General features: G+C 41.3%; 1 protein-coding gene and 1 long non-coding RNA gene across 3 annotated transcripts; one reads left to right on the forward strand and one right to left on the reverse strand.

Moving 5' to 3' along the window:
- Nucleotides 1–280: 280 nt before the first annotated feature.
- LOC147269621 (small EDRK-rich factor 2-like) lies at nt 281–3,119 on the reverse strand. Its single transcript, XM_086188014.1, has 3 exons — nt 2,955–3,119; nt 2,045–2,153; nt 281–716 (listed from the first exon to the last, which is right to left on the reverse strand). The coding sequence occupies exons 1-3, from the start codon at nt 2,959–2,961 to the stop codon at nt 641–643; spliced, it is 192 nt and encodes a 63-aa protein (XP_086044140.1). The 5' UTR covers nt 2,962–3,119; the 3' UTR covers nt 281–640.
- LOC147269622 (uncharacterized) lies at nt 2,442–15,317 on the forward strand. 2 transcript variants are annotated; one of them, XR_015110458.1, is made up of 4 exons: nt 2,442–2,904; nt 4,015–4,097; nt 14,154–14,296; nt 14,963–15,317. It is a non-coding gene; the product is annotated as an uncharacterized LOC147269622 (long non-coding RNA). The 2 variants fall into 2 exon arrangements; XR_015110457.1 differs by lacking the exons at nt 14,154–14,296; nt 14,963–15,317 and adding an exon at nt 5,868–7,470 and having other exon boundaries at nt 2,455–2,904.
- Nucleotides 15,318–17,862: the final 2,545 nt, after the last annotated feature.

A 17,862-nucleotide genomic window follows, 5' to 3' on the forward strand; every position in this document is an offset into this window, starting at 1 on the left:
CAACGCGGTTTACCTGTCAAACCAGTGTTTGTCTGGGTGAAACTTGTTATATTCCTTCAACTGAATAATACATGAGCATGTATTGCACCAGTATGGTTTGGGTTTTATTCAATTTCTGACTAACTGAGCCAAAAAATTAAATCAAATTATTCAGATACACTTAGAAAATTTTTATTTCCTTATTTTTCAATTCCTGCTGCCATGTTCACAATGTGATACCTCTGAGAAGAAAACGGCTAATCTATTTGTCCCCTGACGAATAAATTCAGTGAGCATGAACTAAAAAGATACACTTTATTTGAAACCAGCAGGGGCCATTTTTGTACAAAAATACACAACAGTTATGTTGATGCCTTGTGTCAATTGTTCATCTTTCTCCTACTTCGAACACCACTGATGCTCCTCTGCATGCAGCATCAACATGGGAAAATGGTTAATTTTTTTTTTTTTACCCGGACAATTTCACCAAGTAAAACAACAATTCCAACAAGCCATGTCATTTGCCATAGGAAAGAATGTAGGATCCTAGATTGTTGAGTCTGGACAAAAATGACAGATTCGTTCTCATAAATATCAGGAAGAACGCTGAAGACGGGATGTTCTTGAGACATCGAGTTGAATTCATCTTTGACTTCATCCTTTACTTGGACTTTGTGCTTCCCGATTTTCCGGCTTCCTCTGCCTTCTTCTGCTTCTGTTTCATGATCTCGGCATCCCTGAGAAGGAACATCAGGATGGAGAGGAGGCTTGTTAGGACAGAACCAACTGGAACATCTGTGTACATAACATGTTTGGAGCACCTCATCGGCACACAATCAAAATGTACACTCACAACATGAGTGATAATTTCAGTGACAAAAATTCACACTCTTTCAACAACGAAATTATTGAATTGACTAGAAGAGTCAGGAATGCAGGATAACATCAGCTCATCATCAGATTCCGCAGACGCTGGTCGGTTTTTAATACACTGGTCCAAATCTTTTTGCTCCTCATCTATTGTTTAATAACGAGGAAATAATGTTAAACATTGAGGATTTACGGGCTTTTACAAATGAAATATATTACGTTATCAAGTGCACAAGGTTTAATAATATTGTGCTTCTCTGTGTGTGCAAAATGTAAATATCAAACTGGTGCTGCGACATTAACTGAACTGAAATTGCAACGTTAACAGCACAAACAAAGAAAACTAAATACTGCATTGAACAAAACGCAGAAAAAGCTTTATTTTTCAAAATCAATGAACACATGTTTGATTTGGGGTTATATTAATAAAATCTGATTAAATTGATATATTTTGGTACTGCTATTCATTTCATTTGTTAAAACACCCCGATTTGAAAACAGTACTGCACAAAAATTAGTTTCTGTAATTTCTATTCAAGTTTTAAAAGAGCTGAGAAACACACATTAAAGTGCTATTTGTGAAAATATTAAATAACTAAGCAAATAGACTCCTGATACCGTTTCCTTATTACGACTTGATATTGTACACAATCATCGCAATATGCCATATTCACCAAACTTTGCCAAAAAGCTGCACAATTAATCCAACTCGCAATACAGCCGGATGTTATTTTCAAATCTCAGAGAGGTGCAATATGTTAATAAAGCCCAAAATTTTGTGCTAGAATACAATTTTTACATAAAATGTGGCACGACAGGGATGTCCTGTCTCTTTGCTATATGCTACAAAAAACATCTGTGTATAATGCCCCCCAAATTACACCCTGATCTTATAAAAAAAATCTTCAATGAGAATATCCATCATGAAAAAAACGACCATATCCACTGATCATAATCAGTCAAAATAATCACTTTTTTTAAACTTTTCCCCAGAGCACTAATATAAACTTGTTTTTACACAGTACATACCAACAAAATCCATTGTAAAAACAGCACATTGGATAACAAATGTAGTACTTTTCATCCCTACAACTCTTATATCACACTGCAACAGCTGAGGTACTACAAAGCTGCACAAACTGCTCAAGACTGAACGCCTCCGAGCTCTTGCTTCCTCGTGTAAACACCTCCTTACCTCTCCTTCCGGGCAGCAGCTGACAGCCCATCATCGCCCCTCTTCCCTTTGCCCATCTCGGACTGCTTCTTGGCATTCTTTTGACGAGCAAGCTCACGTTGGTTTCCTCCTGTGAGTCAAACGAAAGAAGAGGGACGCGATGTAACCTATGTCAGAACACACCAATGGCAACATATAAAACCGTGTGTGTGTATGTGTATGTGTGTGTGTGAGAACGATAGAGAGCTGCACAACCCTTAACTCTCATACAGCAACACCAAAGGAAGCACGTTCATTATCGCAGGCTTTGGTGGCTGTGAAATACATCATGACGCGCCAAACAATCAATTAAATTCGGCTGTTAAATCGGCAAAAAAATAAAAACAAAAATGGTGCAAAACATGAGAGCAGGCGACGTGGCAGAGAGCCGCTCCACGTCCCGAAATACAACACAGAGGGCAGCAAAACACCGACGTAAGAAGCACTAGCAATGTACAAACAAAAGATTTAATGAGAAGAAGAAAAAGACAGACGATGAAGGCTGAATGAGGGGCTGGGACATAAATGAACATGTATCGGTGATCAATTTATCATCCTGCCAAGTGGAGCAGCTTCAGCAGACTGGTGTCCGCGTTCTGTCCCTCTAGCTTCCCATCGGGCCGAGGACTCGACTAACAACTGGAGCACAGAGCTAACCAGGCTACCGGACTTAAATCCCACATATGCCGATTGGTTGACGCTACGCACATTTACGAACACACACATTGAGTGTTGGGTGTAATTCCTGGACCAAGACGACTATCCTTCACTAGCAAAAAGACGGAACCGAGATCGACGGTGTTCGAGGTGCGACAACAACAACGCGCAAAGACGACATGCAGGCGAGTAAAGTGCATATTGCCTTACAGTCCATATATGTGTCGATACCCACTGGTCATTTTTTTGTAATAGACGCTTTCCTCCTCCAAAAATCCAAATAAGCTCAGCCTCAGGGCCGCAGGCTCCCTCCGCCTCGCTGACACTGGTTCTCCGTTCGTTGCGCCTCACAGTGGCTGCTAAACCAAGCGCGAGATCTAGGGACGAGAACATTCCGAGCTTTCCATCGCGCATGCGCTGTCCGCAGCATCGCCGTCACGATCCCTCTCCTGCAGGAGCGTTTCCAATTCAAGAATCAGGACGAATAACTCATCTCCTCCACGCGAGTGGACGGTTAACTCTCGATCAGTTTAAGTTGAATTACCAAGCGTTTTTATTTTGCTCTTCATTTTTGCATATTTTTGTGCTGGTAATCATTTTGAAATTTTTTTTCTCAAACTTTGATCAACTTGTATGTGTCTAGTCATATATCTATATCTATCTATATAGATATAGATATATATCTATATCTATATAGATACATATCTATATCTATATCTATATATATATATATATATATATATATATATATGAGTATACACATACAAGTTGATCAAAGTTTGTATCTCTCTCTCTCTCTCTCTCTCTCTCTCTCTCTCTCTATATATATATCCCAAACCTGACTGTGTCCCAGTGAGCTTTCTCCTGTTCCCCATCCTCGTCCCTATGGACTACTGTTACTACAGACATGCTGACTTGCTGTTTATTGGGTATTTTTGCAGTCACTAATTGAGGCTGTACTTTTTAAACAGCTGAGATTTAATTTTCCAATTAGCAAACCTGCCTAATATAGCTAGATAAGCTCAGAGCCGCCCAGCAGAGGAGTGTTTGTTGGTCTGTCAGTAGGATCATACAAACAAAATTTGAATTCAGTTGAATTGTACGAAACTCGGTGGACGGTGAGGCATGGGTCAAGGTGGCAAGCAGTCACTACATTTTGTGGCAGATCTGGACATTTTCATCAATTTATTCAGACATTTTTTTCACAGAAAATTGTTTTTGCAATTTACTTATCACATTTTAATTTATTGCCCCTCCACCCACTTTTGCATCTCTCCTCCCCTGGTCGGTAGCAGCAGTCCTCTGACCTTGGCTTGATCATGACTCACAAGCTGCCACAGAGAACCCCGAGGCCTCGTGCTGGATGAAACGTGCAGAGGTAAACACAAATTCGACCTTGAACTGCGCGCACAAACAATTTTAGAAGAAGTTGTACCATGTGCTTGTTGACCACTCATAAGCCAACACGCACAAATGCCTGCTTGTAATTTTTGTTGTGAAATCCTTCCATACATCCATTTTCTATACTGCTTATCCCTTAAGGGTCGCAGGGGGCTGGAGCCTATCCCAGCTGATATTGGGCGAGAGGCGGGGTTCACCCTGGACGGCTTGGTGTTCTGAAATATTAATGTCAGGAGGATATAAAAGTAAATTAATTAACAAAAACATGTTATTGTGATACAATACAGCATACACCTTTTTTCTGAATGTAAACCCTCATCTGTCAAATGTCTCCTTTGTGTGGTTTTAATGAGGCGTTTCCTTGTGGTAATTGCACACTTAATGGCTTTTGAATCAATTCAAAATTAAATAGACCACAATTGGTGTTTATGAGCAGACTTGGCTGTCAGCGCACATTTCAGGAGTGGCACATTGTATTTTCTTAAGTTATTGCTTTGTGCAAGATTGACTTTAAGGGGAAAAATAAAAATATGAATTCACAAACCCATAATTTCCCCTCTGAAACCCAGCTGTAATGATATTTTTAAACGTTTGTCATTAAGTAGACAGCAGGGGGCAGTCTGCACTAAAATATATGTAGAAATGAAGGCACTTGAATCAAATGCATAATTTTGATTGTTACAAAATAAAGTCACCTATCCTTTGAATCGTGTTTGTAAAAGTGCAAACGTGTCAGTTCTATCGTCATAAATGTAAAAATACTCACGATCAAACTGCATACATAGAGAACTAAAATTAAACAAACGTGGTAGTTATTTAATTTCACAACAATAATGACGCATATTTTTCTTGCAGTTTTGGTTTGAGGATTTTTTTGTCTTACGACTGTGTGGTGGTGAAGCTAAAGGACTGAGTCACGTCTGACTAAAACTAAACTTGTACCCAGACGGCCGCCACTATGAATAGAAGAGGACAAATGATGTGGCCACCGCGTCATAGGTGATGCCACCGAGCAGAACGGCAGGGATGTTTTCACACATCTGATTCATTTAGAAGAACCATCTGATTGTCTGCAATTACGTTTAATTAAACAAATAGCTTGACACTCATTAGAGCCTTTTATGGGATGCTGTGGTTGGCCAGATAACTCCACAGCCTGCATCCTGAAAAAGAAATCATCAGACGCCACCAGAGAGAGGAGAGTGAGCTGTAGGATGCTGTCTGAAGACAGAGCTGGTTTATAGAGAACATTTGACAACATAATTAGTGTTTTGATACATTAAACTACCGCTGTGATCGTCTAGGCAAACGGTGTGTTTGGTGTCGTGGTCTGCACATTTTCTCCAATGGATGTTCAGCTAAAACTTTTTAATTATGTTTGTAAATCTTGTGTACGCCGCAACAAATGCAATATTTAATCGATGAGAAATGTCCTCGTCACAGGTCATACATCACCGGCTCAAAATAATTATTATTACACTGTCAGTAAAGAGAGATGCCGTTTCACTTTCTTGATCATTGTGCACTTGCGTGATTTAAGAGCCGTGAGTCGAGTCGGGCAACCGCTCTGAAGCATTTGCCCTCATTTATTTATATTTGAAATATGATAGCGAACTATTTCATCTGTTGTTAAATGCTTTAATACAACACATTTCTCTTCAAATACAATCCATGACGTAAAAAGCCCCACTTTTGACCTGCAGAATGGGATATAGAGGTGAAATAATGGTTTTGTTTTCTGTCCCAGGATTGTGAGGAGAACTTAACCATGAATTTACTTCTGTGTCAAGACTACAACAGACATGACGCCACTCGCTGGTTTATGGATTACCATTTTGAGGCTCCAAAGTTTGGCAGATTGGCCGTCGTCATCTTGTTTTTTGGAAGCAGCAGTGACAATATTTAGACAAAAGGGTGGAGGAGTGGAGGAGTGAGGGGTGGAAAGCTAATTGTTTTTCAGCATATTTAAAATCTTTCCAGCCTTGGACACAGAGGAAAAGAGTCATTTTCTGTCCAGGGTTAGGAGTGTTGATGGATCAGCCCATGGAAGTGGTGTTCTTTCGAGCCTCCCCACATATTCTGACATCTTATTCATGTATACGCTCTGGAGAATCTGACAAAATAATGAAACCTAGAGAGGATCGAGTCGATGGTTTCGCATGCCATGTGCATGCTGGAGCATGAAGACTTTAAGAGCGTGTAGAACAACATGTCGAACACTGTGGTCAGTTTATTGGGCTGGTGGCGACACAGGACAGCCCAGGATGTCTGCCTTGGACTTGTTTTCCCCACAGCTGCTTGCAGTGACAGCACCCTGCTTTAACCAAACTATTTTTGTCTCCCAGTGCAATTATCACCACCTGGTAATTTTGACAATGTTGACTGCTTCGACTTTACAAAGCCTCTAAATGTTGATGCATGTCTGCCTGCTGCTGCGCTGCTCCTCCTGTTCTTGTCTCCACTTTCATCAAAGGGAGATGATGGAGAGGAAAAAACTTTTCCATTTGTTTTCTTTTCTTTCTATATTTAACTTTAAAGTGTCCATTCCCTCTCATTACTCCTGGCATATTTCCATGTTTGACTAGAGACACACACAGTCTTTCACAAAAGTGTTTAGTACATGTCATGACGTGGGTGGGTGTCTCTGTCTGTGCATAGATGTTCATATATGACTGCGCATGTGTCCTGAGAGATGATCAAGTTGAAAATCTATCTTGTGCTTTTATGTGTGTGAGATGAGCAACTAGAACTGGTCGTGTGCACAAGACCTAGGCAGTGGAAGGACAAATACCTCAGAAGGCTACACGGTACACGGTACTATTACACAGTTATCATCAGCTGACTCTTAAAGGAACTTTTAGGGGAACTGTGTTTAAAAAAAAAAAAAGTTCCTTTGAAAGTTGAAGTTGATGAGGAAGGGAGTTGTCAGGACAATCTCACAGGAAACTAGTGTTGCCAGTAAAATCAATACAGAAACTTACAGTATGAGCTCTGTTCTTTATTATGCTATACTGTATCACAATAACATTATCATGTCAGTTCCATTGTGCATTGTGACAGAAGTTAATGTGTAAAGTTACAAACATATTTTTGATCAACTGGAATAGAAATGTAATTATTTTTGTCTCAGTTTATCCATCCAGGTTCCTGAACGGTGGGATTTACCCAGGTCGTTCACCCCAAGATGTTGTTTTAAGCTCTCGTTTGAAATTGCCTGCAAATTTCGCAATATCGCATTATCACAATATTTTGTGACAAAAACATATCGTGAAACATGTATGGTGGTGACACACCACAAGGTTTTTGTCAGCACCCTGGCAAAAATATGCAAAATAAATATGACACGTTAACGCTGCATTGTGTGTGTGTGTGTGTGTGTGTGTGTGTGTGTGTGTGTGTGTGTTTTAATACTTTAGATGAGGAAATTGACACAACGACATATAATACTAGCTGTCAATGTTCGCACCAAGGTGTGGAGTGAAATTGATGTATCGCTACAACCCAAAGTGTGATATACCGTTTCTTTCTCCTGCAACCTGTCTCCATGCACAGGCCTCACTGTTTAGCACGTTTTGTTTTGTTTTTTTAACGCTGATTATGAAGTGGCGGGTGCACTGATGTGTAGCGGTATAAACTTGGTGTGACAAGCGGGTGGTATGGTGCATTCTTCTCTGTCTCATTTCACCGCTGTCATCCATCACGCTGCCAGAGTCCTGCCTGCTGTCGTGAATGATTGATGGCCCTTGCTGATCCCATCTTCTGCATCGTTTTAATGTCCCTGGCGTCCTTGTTGTTGGAGCTAATTTTGACATGAGTCTGTGGAATTATTGTGTTGTTTATGTACTGTTATTGTATCTCTACCCTCGTATGTAAGCATCCGCTCTCTGACAGTTAGGACATTATTTCACAAAACACAGTTTAAATCCAGTGGGCTTGATTTTTTTATTGTGCTTGTATTCAAAGTCGTAACATCATTATTGCTACATTTGGTTTGGACTTGTGTTTATGCGCTCCTTTCCAAACATTGTTTTTAGATCTTTTTAACTTGAAATCCAAGTCTGACTTTAATAATGAACTTCTTATTTCAAAATATAAGTCCATCCATCCATTTTTGACCACTTATCCCATTGAGGGTTGCGGGGGGGGGCTGGAGCCTGTCCCAGGAGCCTTTTGGCAAGAGGCAGGGTTCACCCTGGACAGGTCACCAGTCCATTGCAGGACCAACACATACAGACAGACAACCATTCACTCTCACAGTCACACCTACGGTCAGTTTAGAGTATCAATCAGCCTCGTCCCCTCTTGGTGTCTTTGGACTGTGGGAGGAAGCTGGAGTACCAGAGAGAACCCACACAGGAACAGGGAGAACATGCAGACTCCACACAGAAAGATCCCATTCTGGAGCCGGGGTTCGAACCCAGAACCTTCTTGCTGTGTGGTGACAGTGCTGACCACTGCACCACCGTGCTGCTTATTTCAAAATCTGTTATTTTGGTTTTTTTTAATTTTCCTGATTCATTATGCCCAACACTAATATTTTCTGTAATGTATTGATCTAAAATGTAGAATACAGCTGACAGTACTTAGTTGGACCTACTCTGCACAAAAAAAGTAGCTACTGCCTCTCGATGTTATATGTATGATGCCAAAGCATTTACTCCAAAACTTAAGATTTTAGCCGAGGTGAAGTAATCAAGTCCAGGTTTTGCAGCTTCATCAGACTCTTGTATGTCAGGCTGCTGGTGTTCACGTCTCCTCGGGTTTTTCTTTCAATGATCAATAAAGAGTTGATTTGACTTTTGACCAACAAAGTCACTACAGTTCACCCTCAAATCCCTATGGAAATTTGTGCCAAATTTAAAGAAATTCCTTAAAGGCGTGACTGACCTACTGCGTCTGTCAGAATGGGACGGATAAACAACCCCAAAAAGATGATGCGTTGGGCTGTCGCTAGCGTGGCAGCAAAAAAAGTAACCCTCTTGAATCAGGTGGATCACTTGAAAGAGGTTTGCAAACATGCTGTTACAAGTAGAAGAGTTCTGAGCTCCCATGAGTATCACCATCTCTATATTATGCAATGCACTGATTTATTTCTGTCAGCCTTTGTTGTCATCTGCAGAGAACATAAAGGTTGGAACAATATTAGCACAGCTTTCATTGTGTAAAGTGGGGCGGTGTGTTCGAGTGTTGGGGAAGTAGGGCACGTTTGCATGTTTTCTGGCGAGGGAAATACTTTGGGACATGCATGTGGAAAGAGCCTGGGGCACAGTGAAACTTTGAATGCCTCATGCTGGTCATTTGGATAAAAGCGGTGTCCTAGAGGGTCTTCTAAAGGGGGCTTCAGCAAAACAAGCAATAGTTTTAACGCCACTGATTAGATCTATAATTTTGATATTAATATATGTTGTTGCCAAATAGAATTCAATCATTCATTCGTTTTTTTGACGGGGGGGGCAAGAATGCAATTTATCCCCAGCAATTAGCAAAATAATCAAATACATGAAATACCTTTTTAACAACAAAATAATATTCTAGCTATTTTTTAATGGGTATTTTTGAGGTTTTGATCAGCAATGCAGGAAAAGATTTAATGTGTTTAGATGCTTGTGAAACAAATGCAGAGTCAACCAAATGACCTATCGATATAAGAATCTATGTCAAGCAAAACTATTTGAAATGAATGTCTCTATCTTATAATGAGTCAACACGGGGTTCCGGAACAGAGCCAGAAAAACTTGGAGAACATCTGTTAAAAATGAATCACATTAACAAGATGTTTTCCTTTCCTTTTTCATTCTGGCATATCGGCATCGCTGAAACCACAATTTGGTCTCTAAATAAATACATTTGAAAACTTTTTGTTTTTACGTGAGAACTGGAAAGAAGCTTTAGAGTCCACCTGCCACTAAACTGATGATAATCAGACTTTTCTGTCTTGAGTGGATGGATTCAGACAAACTGACCTTCTCCCAATAGTCCTTTTCACTCTCGTCTCCTGATGATTTAGTCAGAACAATAGTTTAACCTTTTATCTGAGGTTTAAAAGCCCGAGGGGAAGTAAACTACTGAAAAGTTATTTGAGGACTCCAGAAGACATGTGAGCATCAAGGTAATTTCTCCTGGAGTGCAGATGTTGCACCGACTGACCCTGCACCTTGGAAACACTAGGCACAATCCAGCAGGGGTGGAGATTAAGCTGGCTTGAATTTCACTGACAGAACTGTTGATCTAGGTTTCCTGAAAGTGCGGAGCAAAATGATTTTTTTTTTTAAATCATTGACTTAAGAATTCCTTCTAGTCAAATAAAATCCACAAAAAGAACAAACATGAGACGAGCTCTTGCTTTTAAAACCAGCAATTGGTTTCTGCCTAGAAATAAAAGCACATATTTGCACGTTTGATCAGCTTTAAAGTGGAAAAAGAGGAAAGGACGCAACACAAACAAGCCAGACTTTTTAGACCACAACTAAAAAGAGCCCCAAATATGTACTATTCGCTGATTCTCTGAAGAAAAGAAATGTTGCCACATGCGCAATGGCTCTAATCAGAGCTGTGAACAAGTGTGATTATCGGGAAAAAATTTCGTTTGATCTCCTGATTCACAAACGAGCTTCCTCTCGTGCAAATTTTTTCACACACGTCCCCGTGTGCAGTGAAATGTGACAGTCTGTCTCTGATACAACTTAATTGAATGTTCTCTCACATGGCGCGGAACAAAAGCGTTCATTTGAGGAGAAAATTGCGGCTTTATTTTTCTAAATTTGCACCAGACGTACACAATGTCCTGTACTGTGTTTGTCTTGCGTATGTACCCTGGATCGCTTGTGTCGTTTGTAACCCACTTTTGACAACACAAAATGTAGAAGTGAATCACATCCACTGTAATCTGAACAGACTGTTGTTATAAAGTCCTCGAAGTCCTTTTTTTCCCACAATATTAGAACAAAGGCTGACAAATAATCCTAAATGCTGTTTTAAGAGTTTCATTGCCGACATTGTCAATATGTGGAGCAAATGGTCTTACATCAAGCCTGGGCTCATTACGATAATGTAATGAAATCCTGATATTGTCCAGATGATGCGTTTTCAAATGGTTGCCAAGGTAACAGCCATTTCTCAGCTAATGCATGATGTCCAGAACATAGGGATGACTAGATAACAGTGGATAGTGGGTTGGATCAAACCAAGTGCCTCTGACAAGGTTGGCTGGTCCAACATCAAATTGATTTTGGAAGCAGGATAATGACATCAGAACTGCAGTCTCACGCACACACACACACACACACACACACACACACACACACACACACGCATTCAACTGCTGAAGGTTCATTAACTTTCAAAATATGGATCAATTCCTCTTTCACTTTTGCAAACATATTAACTAATATTTTCCACTCGTGCTGCTGGCCTCTTCGTCCTCCTGCTGTGGATGAGCTCACTGTCTCCTGGATGACTCATCTCAGTTGGTTTCAGCAGCTGAGTGACGGCTCTTGATTCCGCATGTAAAATGAGGAGAATTGTTCCATCGCTGGAATCAAGAGGACACGCAGCGCCGACTGAAAACACTTTGTACGCGTGAGGTGTTTATTCTCACGACAAAGCGTAGACACTGTCCAACATATACATGGATGTGATTCGACTTGTCATGTGAAGCCGTGACAGTCAGCCACGTTCGTGCTTGGCAGCTTCATTTAAAACAGCTGATATAACTTTCACTTTCTGTTGATTTTGCCGGCTCCTTCGGCTGAAAGCAGCAGCACCTCAGCGCCTGTTGATGTAAAGATCTGATGGTTCTGCAGTTACTTGACATTTGAAATTCCCACCTCAAAATGTTTTGATGTTTCTTACTGCTACATAGTGGTATGGAGGGCAGCGACCATCAACGATACCCTTTATTGGAAATTATTATCACCCCTGATTGATGTCCTCCCTTTGCTTCTAATCAGATTAACACGGCCTGGTCATTTGCAGTGCACTTGTTGCTGGTGCAGTCTGTACCAGTGCACATCTATTGCATTTCCATGATTTTGGTTGGTTCCACAATGCAGATTTTTTCCAAACACTCTAGATGACGGTGTTTTCGTGTGCAGGAATTATCCGCTATCACATAGAAAATAACTATACTCCAAATTTTATTGGGGTTAAGTGAAACAGTTTGGGAATCTGGCTTTATCCAGATTTTCAATTTTACAATGAAAATGTGGATATGTTGATGAGTCAGGGTTTAAGTCGGGGGGAGGGGGTACCTCGTAATTGCAGTTAGAAGTCCTGATGGGTTGGTTTGCACCCGGTATGGCATCACTGTCACTGAGGTGGAAAGTTTGCATATAAATAAAACACATTTAGAATTTCAGTGAGATTAAACCTTTTTTGCGATTATATTAGAAAAAATAAGTAATGTGACAATAGTGTAAACCTTTCAGAGGGTAAATGTTTATGTACTCTTACACTGCATGAAACATATCACTAAAAGTATTGTAATGGCTGAGCTTTTTATTATTCGTGATTTTTTTTTATTTTGCAGGGAAACTGACGAGCACATGACAAATAGGAACTCTGCTGTCTGACCATCTTGTTTGCCTTGGTCAGTCATAGAGAGCTGTCAGTATTGAATAAACACGACTGCAAAATCAAGTCAAAGAAATCATAGCAGCTGTTTTAAACACCGTAAATCTGTCTCAAATTATAACACTAACATATCCTGTCTTCTGTGTACAAAATAAATTAATGTTAGCCAGAATCTTCAGATTCTCCCAAAAGACTTTCACTATAAGTAGCATCCCATATGTGGGAGTCTCCTCCATGGCAACTTGCCTCAATTAGCAGAGCAGGAAGACACATGGGAAGCCTTCACCCATCTTGAGATAGAGCTGGGAGCAGAGGGAACCAGTAGAGCCGACTGTTCTACAGTCAGTAAAGCTTATGATTGTCGGTCTAAGGAGTAACAACTATCCACGGTGCCTTTTCCCCCGAGGACTCACACAGACAAATATTATGAAGGTTGGAATTAGCTCCTTTAGTCTTGTTACAGCTCCCAAGGCTCTTCGGCTATAAAAGCTAGTATAGTGTGGATGATCGTGAAACACAGCCTGTATAGTGAGGGAACACTAAACTACTGGTTTTTAACCTATTTAACTCCAATTAGACATGCCTAACTGCATTAAAGCACACTTGATTTTATTCTTTTTTTTCTAGCATTAAATTAAAAACGTATATAAATCCACTACAGAGAAAATGTGACAAAAACAGTGTTCTACTGTATCAAAATGTGTGTCTTTTCTGTGTAAAACCACTTTGGTGTCAGTTTACTGCTCCCAGTAAAAGTTCCTCCTGTCAGGATGCTTGCCTGGGCCCTTTGTCCCCGTGTTCTTGAAGCTAACTTAGCTTTTGTTCTCTTTGTCACACCTGGGGTCAGATTGACCAGATTCATAAAACTTTAGTCATGTATTTATGGCTGAAACTGTAGGAACACATTTTCTTGTTGTTTGTTTGTTTTAGATTTATAAAACCTTGCATATGCTTGGTCCTCTTATAAATCTCTGTCTCGGTGGAATAATACCAAAGCCTCTTCCCATCCTTTACCGTCAATTGGGCAATCAACTGTTTAAGTCCAGAGTAAACGACCCCGTTGGTTTTTTCTGGTGTTATTTTCACCGGTTTTCTATGTGTTTTTTCTTCTTGAAGTTTCTGTGTTTGATCAGTCTGCTATTCTCCCTCAAAAACTAGCGCAAAGTGTTTAGTTTTGTTTTTAAAAGACGCCATCCTTCACCACTCAACTGATCTTTTCAATGCTAAATGAAGTTTTTCTTCATGCTACAAATGTACCCAGTGTGTGATGCCCAGAGATGTTAAGCGGTACATCGACTGAAAGGCTCCACTGATCTGCAGCATGAGTTTCATTGGTAACAATCCAGAAAAAAAGCCAAAAATAATTCCAACATGTCCTCAGTGACATTCAATCAAGTGTTCTTTATTTCTGTCTTCATTTCTCTCTTCCTTGCCCATATTTGGCAAACTGAATGCTGTGCAGCTGTGGCGGTAGAACAACACCTGCCCTGAATAAGATGACGTCTGTGGCCTAAATGACTCATCTCGACTCTTGATAGCTGCCCCCAGAAGCTCTGAATGGAGCAGCGCCGATCATCCAGCTGAACAACAGGCAGCAAATGGGTGGTAATAAACTCAGACATGAGACACTGCGCAACTCTTTTTTACGTCTCCACTCCTTTGACTTTCAAGTATGATTACCTGTCCTGATACATAATGGAGCTCTTGACAAGGTGACGACTTTAATCAGGCTTCATAGGCAAATTCATCACGTGTTGGTAACACACGCAAAACAAAGTGGTGTAAAATTTGTGAGTAATAACGTTACATGTCTGTAAAAATCATGACATGACATGGTTCAGGAGGGCTTGACGATAATAACCGAAATATTGTGATCTGGTATCTGAGAGGTTAAAATTGTAATAATCTGACATTGGTGTTTTGGTTTATAATCTTTATACTTGAGCCGGCAGCCACCTACCATGCTGGTAACATTATTCAGAACACTGTTGCTTGTTTTTTGTTGGTAATTGTCATAGTCTTGGTGAGGGACTGTTATATTTCCCGCCACAGTGTTGTTAACGATGCAGTCTGTGTGCTGCTGGGTAAACTATGGGATAACATCACTTACCGCAATCATCTCTCATAGCATCATGAGCTACAAAAAAAAAAAAAGTGTCGGTGCACATTGGAAGACAGTATATACAGAAATGCCTATGTGAGGTGGATATCAACAGGTAACATTGATACTATATATTTCAGCAACTTACTCTGACATCCTTGGCGTTTCAGGTAATCACAAGTCCAGAATTGTTCATCAGATGGTGCCTGAGTCAAGACTGAATCAATAAAGAGAGACTGAACTGGCTCACAGGCTCAGTGAGTACTGAAATAATATCTATTTGACAGTGTGCACGAGACATACATGAGCGGTCTTAAAGCTGCCGTCATTTTAACAGGTTAGTCATGCCGTTAACTGTAGAGAAATGTCATCCAGGAACGGGCTGATGCTGGCAGTGGTGAAGAGGTGAGAGAAGTAGCTGAAGATCCGGATGTGATTGGCTCACAGACCTCACATCAAAGTCTCAAAGGGTAAACTTCACCTGTAAACAGAGGCAGAAACAGCATGTTTGAAACACTGGGCCCTGTTTATGCAAATGATGGCGGATGGTGCTAGGTGTGCAACGTGCGCTCATGCGTGTTCAGCTTCATTTTGGTATTTACAGGACACGTAATCTGATCGGAAACCACAGCGCAAAGAGGCAGTCATTAGACACTCAATTATTGTGTGTGTGTTTCAGGCGTGACATCACTCAAACCAATAAGAGTGCCTCATGTCATTCCCTTCAAAGCCCAGGGTGTTCCAAGATTTGGTGTGTTGCAGTTTCAGTGGGGCACGCTTTTCACCACTGGAGGAGTGAGCAGTTCTCATCTGAAGAAATGGCTGTCCTGGTGCACCAGGTGAACGTGCACATCTTATGGTAATATGAGGGAGCAGGAGGCCGAAGCCATCAGGGTCGAAGCAAGGCTGGGAGGAGGTGCGGGCCGGTGTTTCCACATTTGGAAGCATCAGCAGAACCACATGGCAATGCTGCGTATCCGCTCATGTGATTGATGTGCCCCAGAGTAGCACTTCATGCCACTGACCAAAGACCAGCCTGTTCTTGGTCGATTGCAAAAACGTTCTCTGGAGTTCCAGACCACGCCTCATTAACATATTTAAGCGCCTGCCAGTTAAAGGGTGAGGGTGCTTGGTGTGAAAAGCTCAAAACTAGCAATGACGCTTGTGCTTGACCGAGTGTCAGCTTGCGCCATGCTTCAAATAGGACCCCCCGCATATCTTAGCCGTATTATAATAATACATAAGAGCAAACCGAGGATGAATAGTTATGGAGACAAGTGAGACCGTCTCCTGTCACATAGGAATCCCTAATCAGACTATTTATAAACCTTCAAAAACATATGAGCAGAAAATTGTATGTGGGGGGGGGGGGGGGGGCGACATTATACACTGTATGTGCTCTGCTGCTTGGCACTGTTTCAGTCCTCCACTTCACTAGGTGGTGCTGTAATGACAAACCATCCATCTATTTTCTACTGTTTATCCTGTTAAGGGTCGCGGGCTGGTGCCTAACCCAGGCCTTCAGGTTCACCCTGGACAGGTCACCAGTCCATCACAGGACCAACACATAGAGACAGACAACCATTCACAGTCACATTCACACCTACGGTCAATTTAGAGTATCAATCAGCCTCGTCCCCTCTTGATGTCTTTGGACTGTGGGAGGAAGCTGGAATACCTGGAGAGAACCCACACAGGGAGAACATGCAGAGTCCACATAGAGAGACCCGTGCCAGAGCCGGGGCTTGAATCCGGAACCTTCTTGCTGTGAGGCGACAGTGCTGACCACTGCACCACTGTGCCGCCCTCATGAGAAACCAGCATCCTAGACGTGCAGTCCTGGGAAGTGGCCTCAGGGTCTGCAGGCACAAAGTAGTGGCATGGAATAATTCCCCTGACTAAACTTTAAACTTCATTAATTATAAGAAACAATAATGAAATATAATCAAATCCTAAATTTAAGGCATTATTGCATCGTTGGTGCTATTAGGTGGGACCATCTGGTCAAAACATGCTGTCAGAGACTCAACTCCTGTCTGATCCTTTGATATAGATGCTTCATTCGCCAAGTGTTTCCCATTTATTGTCATGTGTTTATGGGAAATCCGCAACTGCTCCCAATTACCTATCCTGTTACAGCAGCAGACACTGTTTGTTGTTTTCTGTTGCATGTGGGGTAAAAAAAAGCTGGACTGGACTAAATATTTGACCCCAAACCTGTCCACTCGTACAGTAAAAACACAAAAAGCCCTCCAGAAACGGCTGCAAACAGAAAACTTGAAGTTTATTAAAACCGGGATTCTAGAATAACATCATAGAAGAATAATCACTCATATCCTTTTCTCACTTTTAAAGAGTTGGCATCATGGAGGCAGACTGACGCGGCTATGGCACACTGGCGCACACACACACACACACACACACACACACACACACACACACACACACACACACACACACACACACACACAAAGCATCTCTTGTCTGACTGCTGCCTCTTTTCATGCGTGGAATGATCCGCCACACCTGTAGTCACTGTAAAAGTGGAGGTTGTAAAGGGCCTGCAATCTCAATAAAACACCAGACACCTGGGTCTGCTTAGCAACCTGTGTGTGTGTGTGTGTGTGTGTGTGTGTGTGTGTGTGTGTGTGTGTGTGTGTGTGTGCGTGTGTGCGTGTGTGTGTGCGTGTGTCTGTCTGTCTGTCTGTCTGTCTGTCAGTGTGTATGAGGGAATACAAGTCTCTGTTTGTGCTGCTTTGCAGGACGGTTTGTGCATCTTCGTTTTGAAGACAGTAAAAACAAATGTGCTAATCTCAGAGGTGAACCTAATCCATCAGATTGCTGAATAAAGTGTTTCTCTGTGATTACAGTAGCCTATTAATGTTTTTTTAATTACCTCAATATATTTGGAGGGAGGTTAGCACAAGATAAGCCACCACACTTGACTGCCTGTGGAATCATCAGGTAGATTGATTTGACTCCATCAGTGTGACAGCTGCTGTGACCACTGACGTCGTTTCTATTGTAGCTTTGAGTCTCACACGCTGGCAGCAGTCTTTGTTTGGTTTAA

The sequence above is a fragment of the Aulostomus chinensis genome, chromosome 2, assembly GCF_037954235.1.
Source record: "Aulostomus chinensis isolate RoL2024-O1b breed Wild chromosome 2, RoL_Achi_v1.0, whole genome shotgun sequence".
NCBI lineage: Eukaryota > Metazoa > Chordata > Actinopteri > Syngnathiformes > Aulostomidae > Aulostomus > Aulostomus chinensis.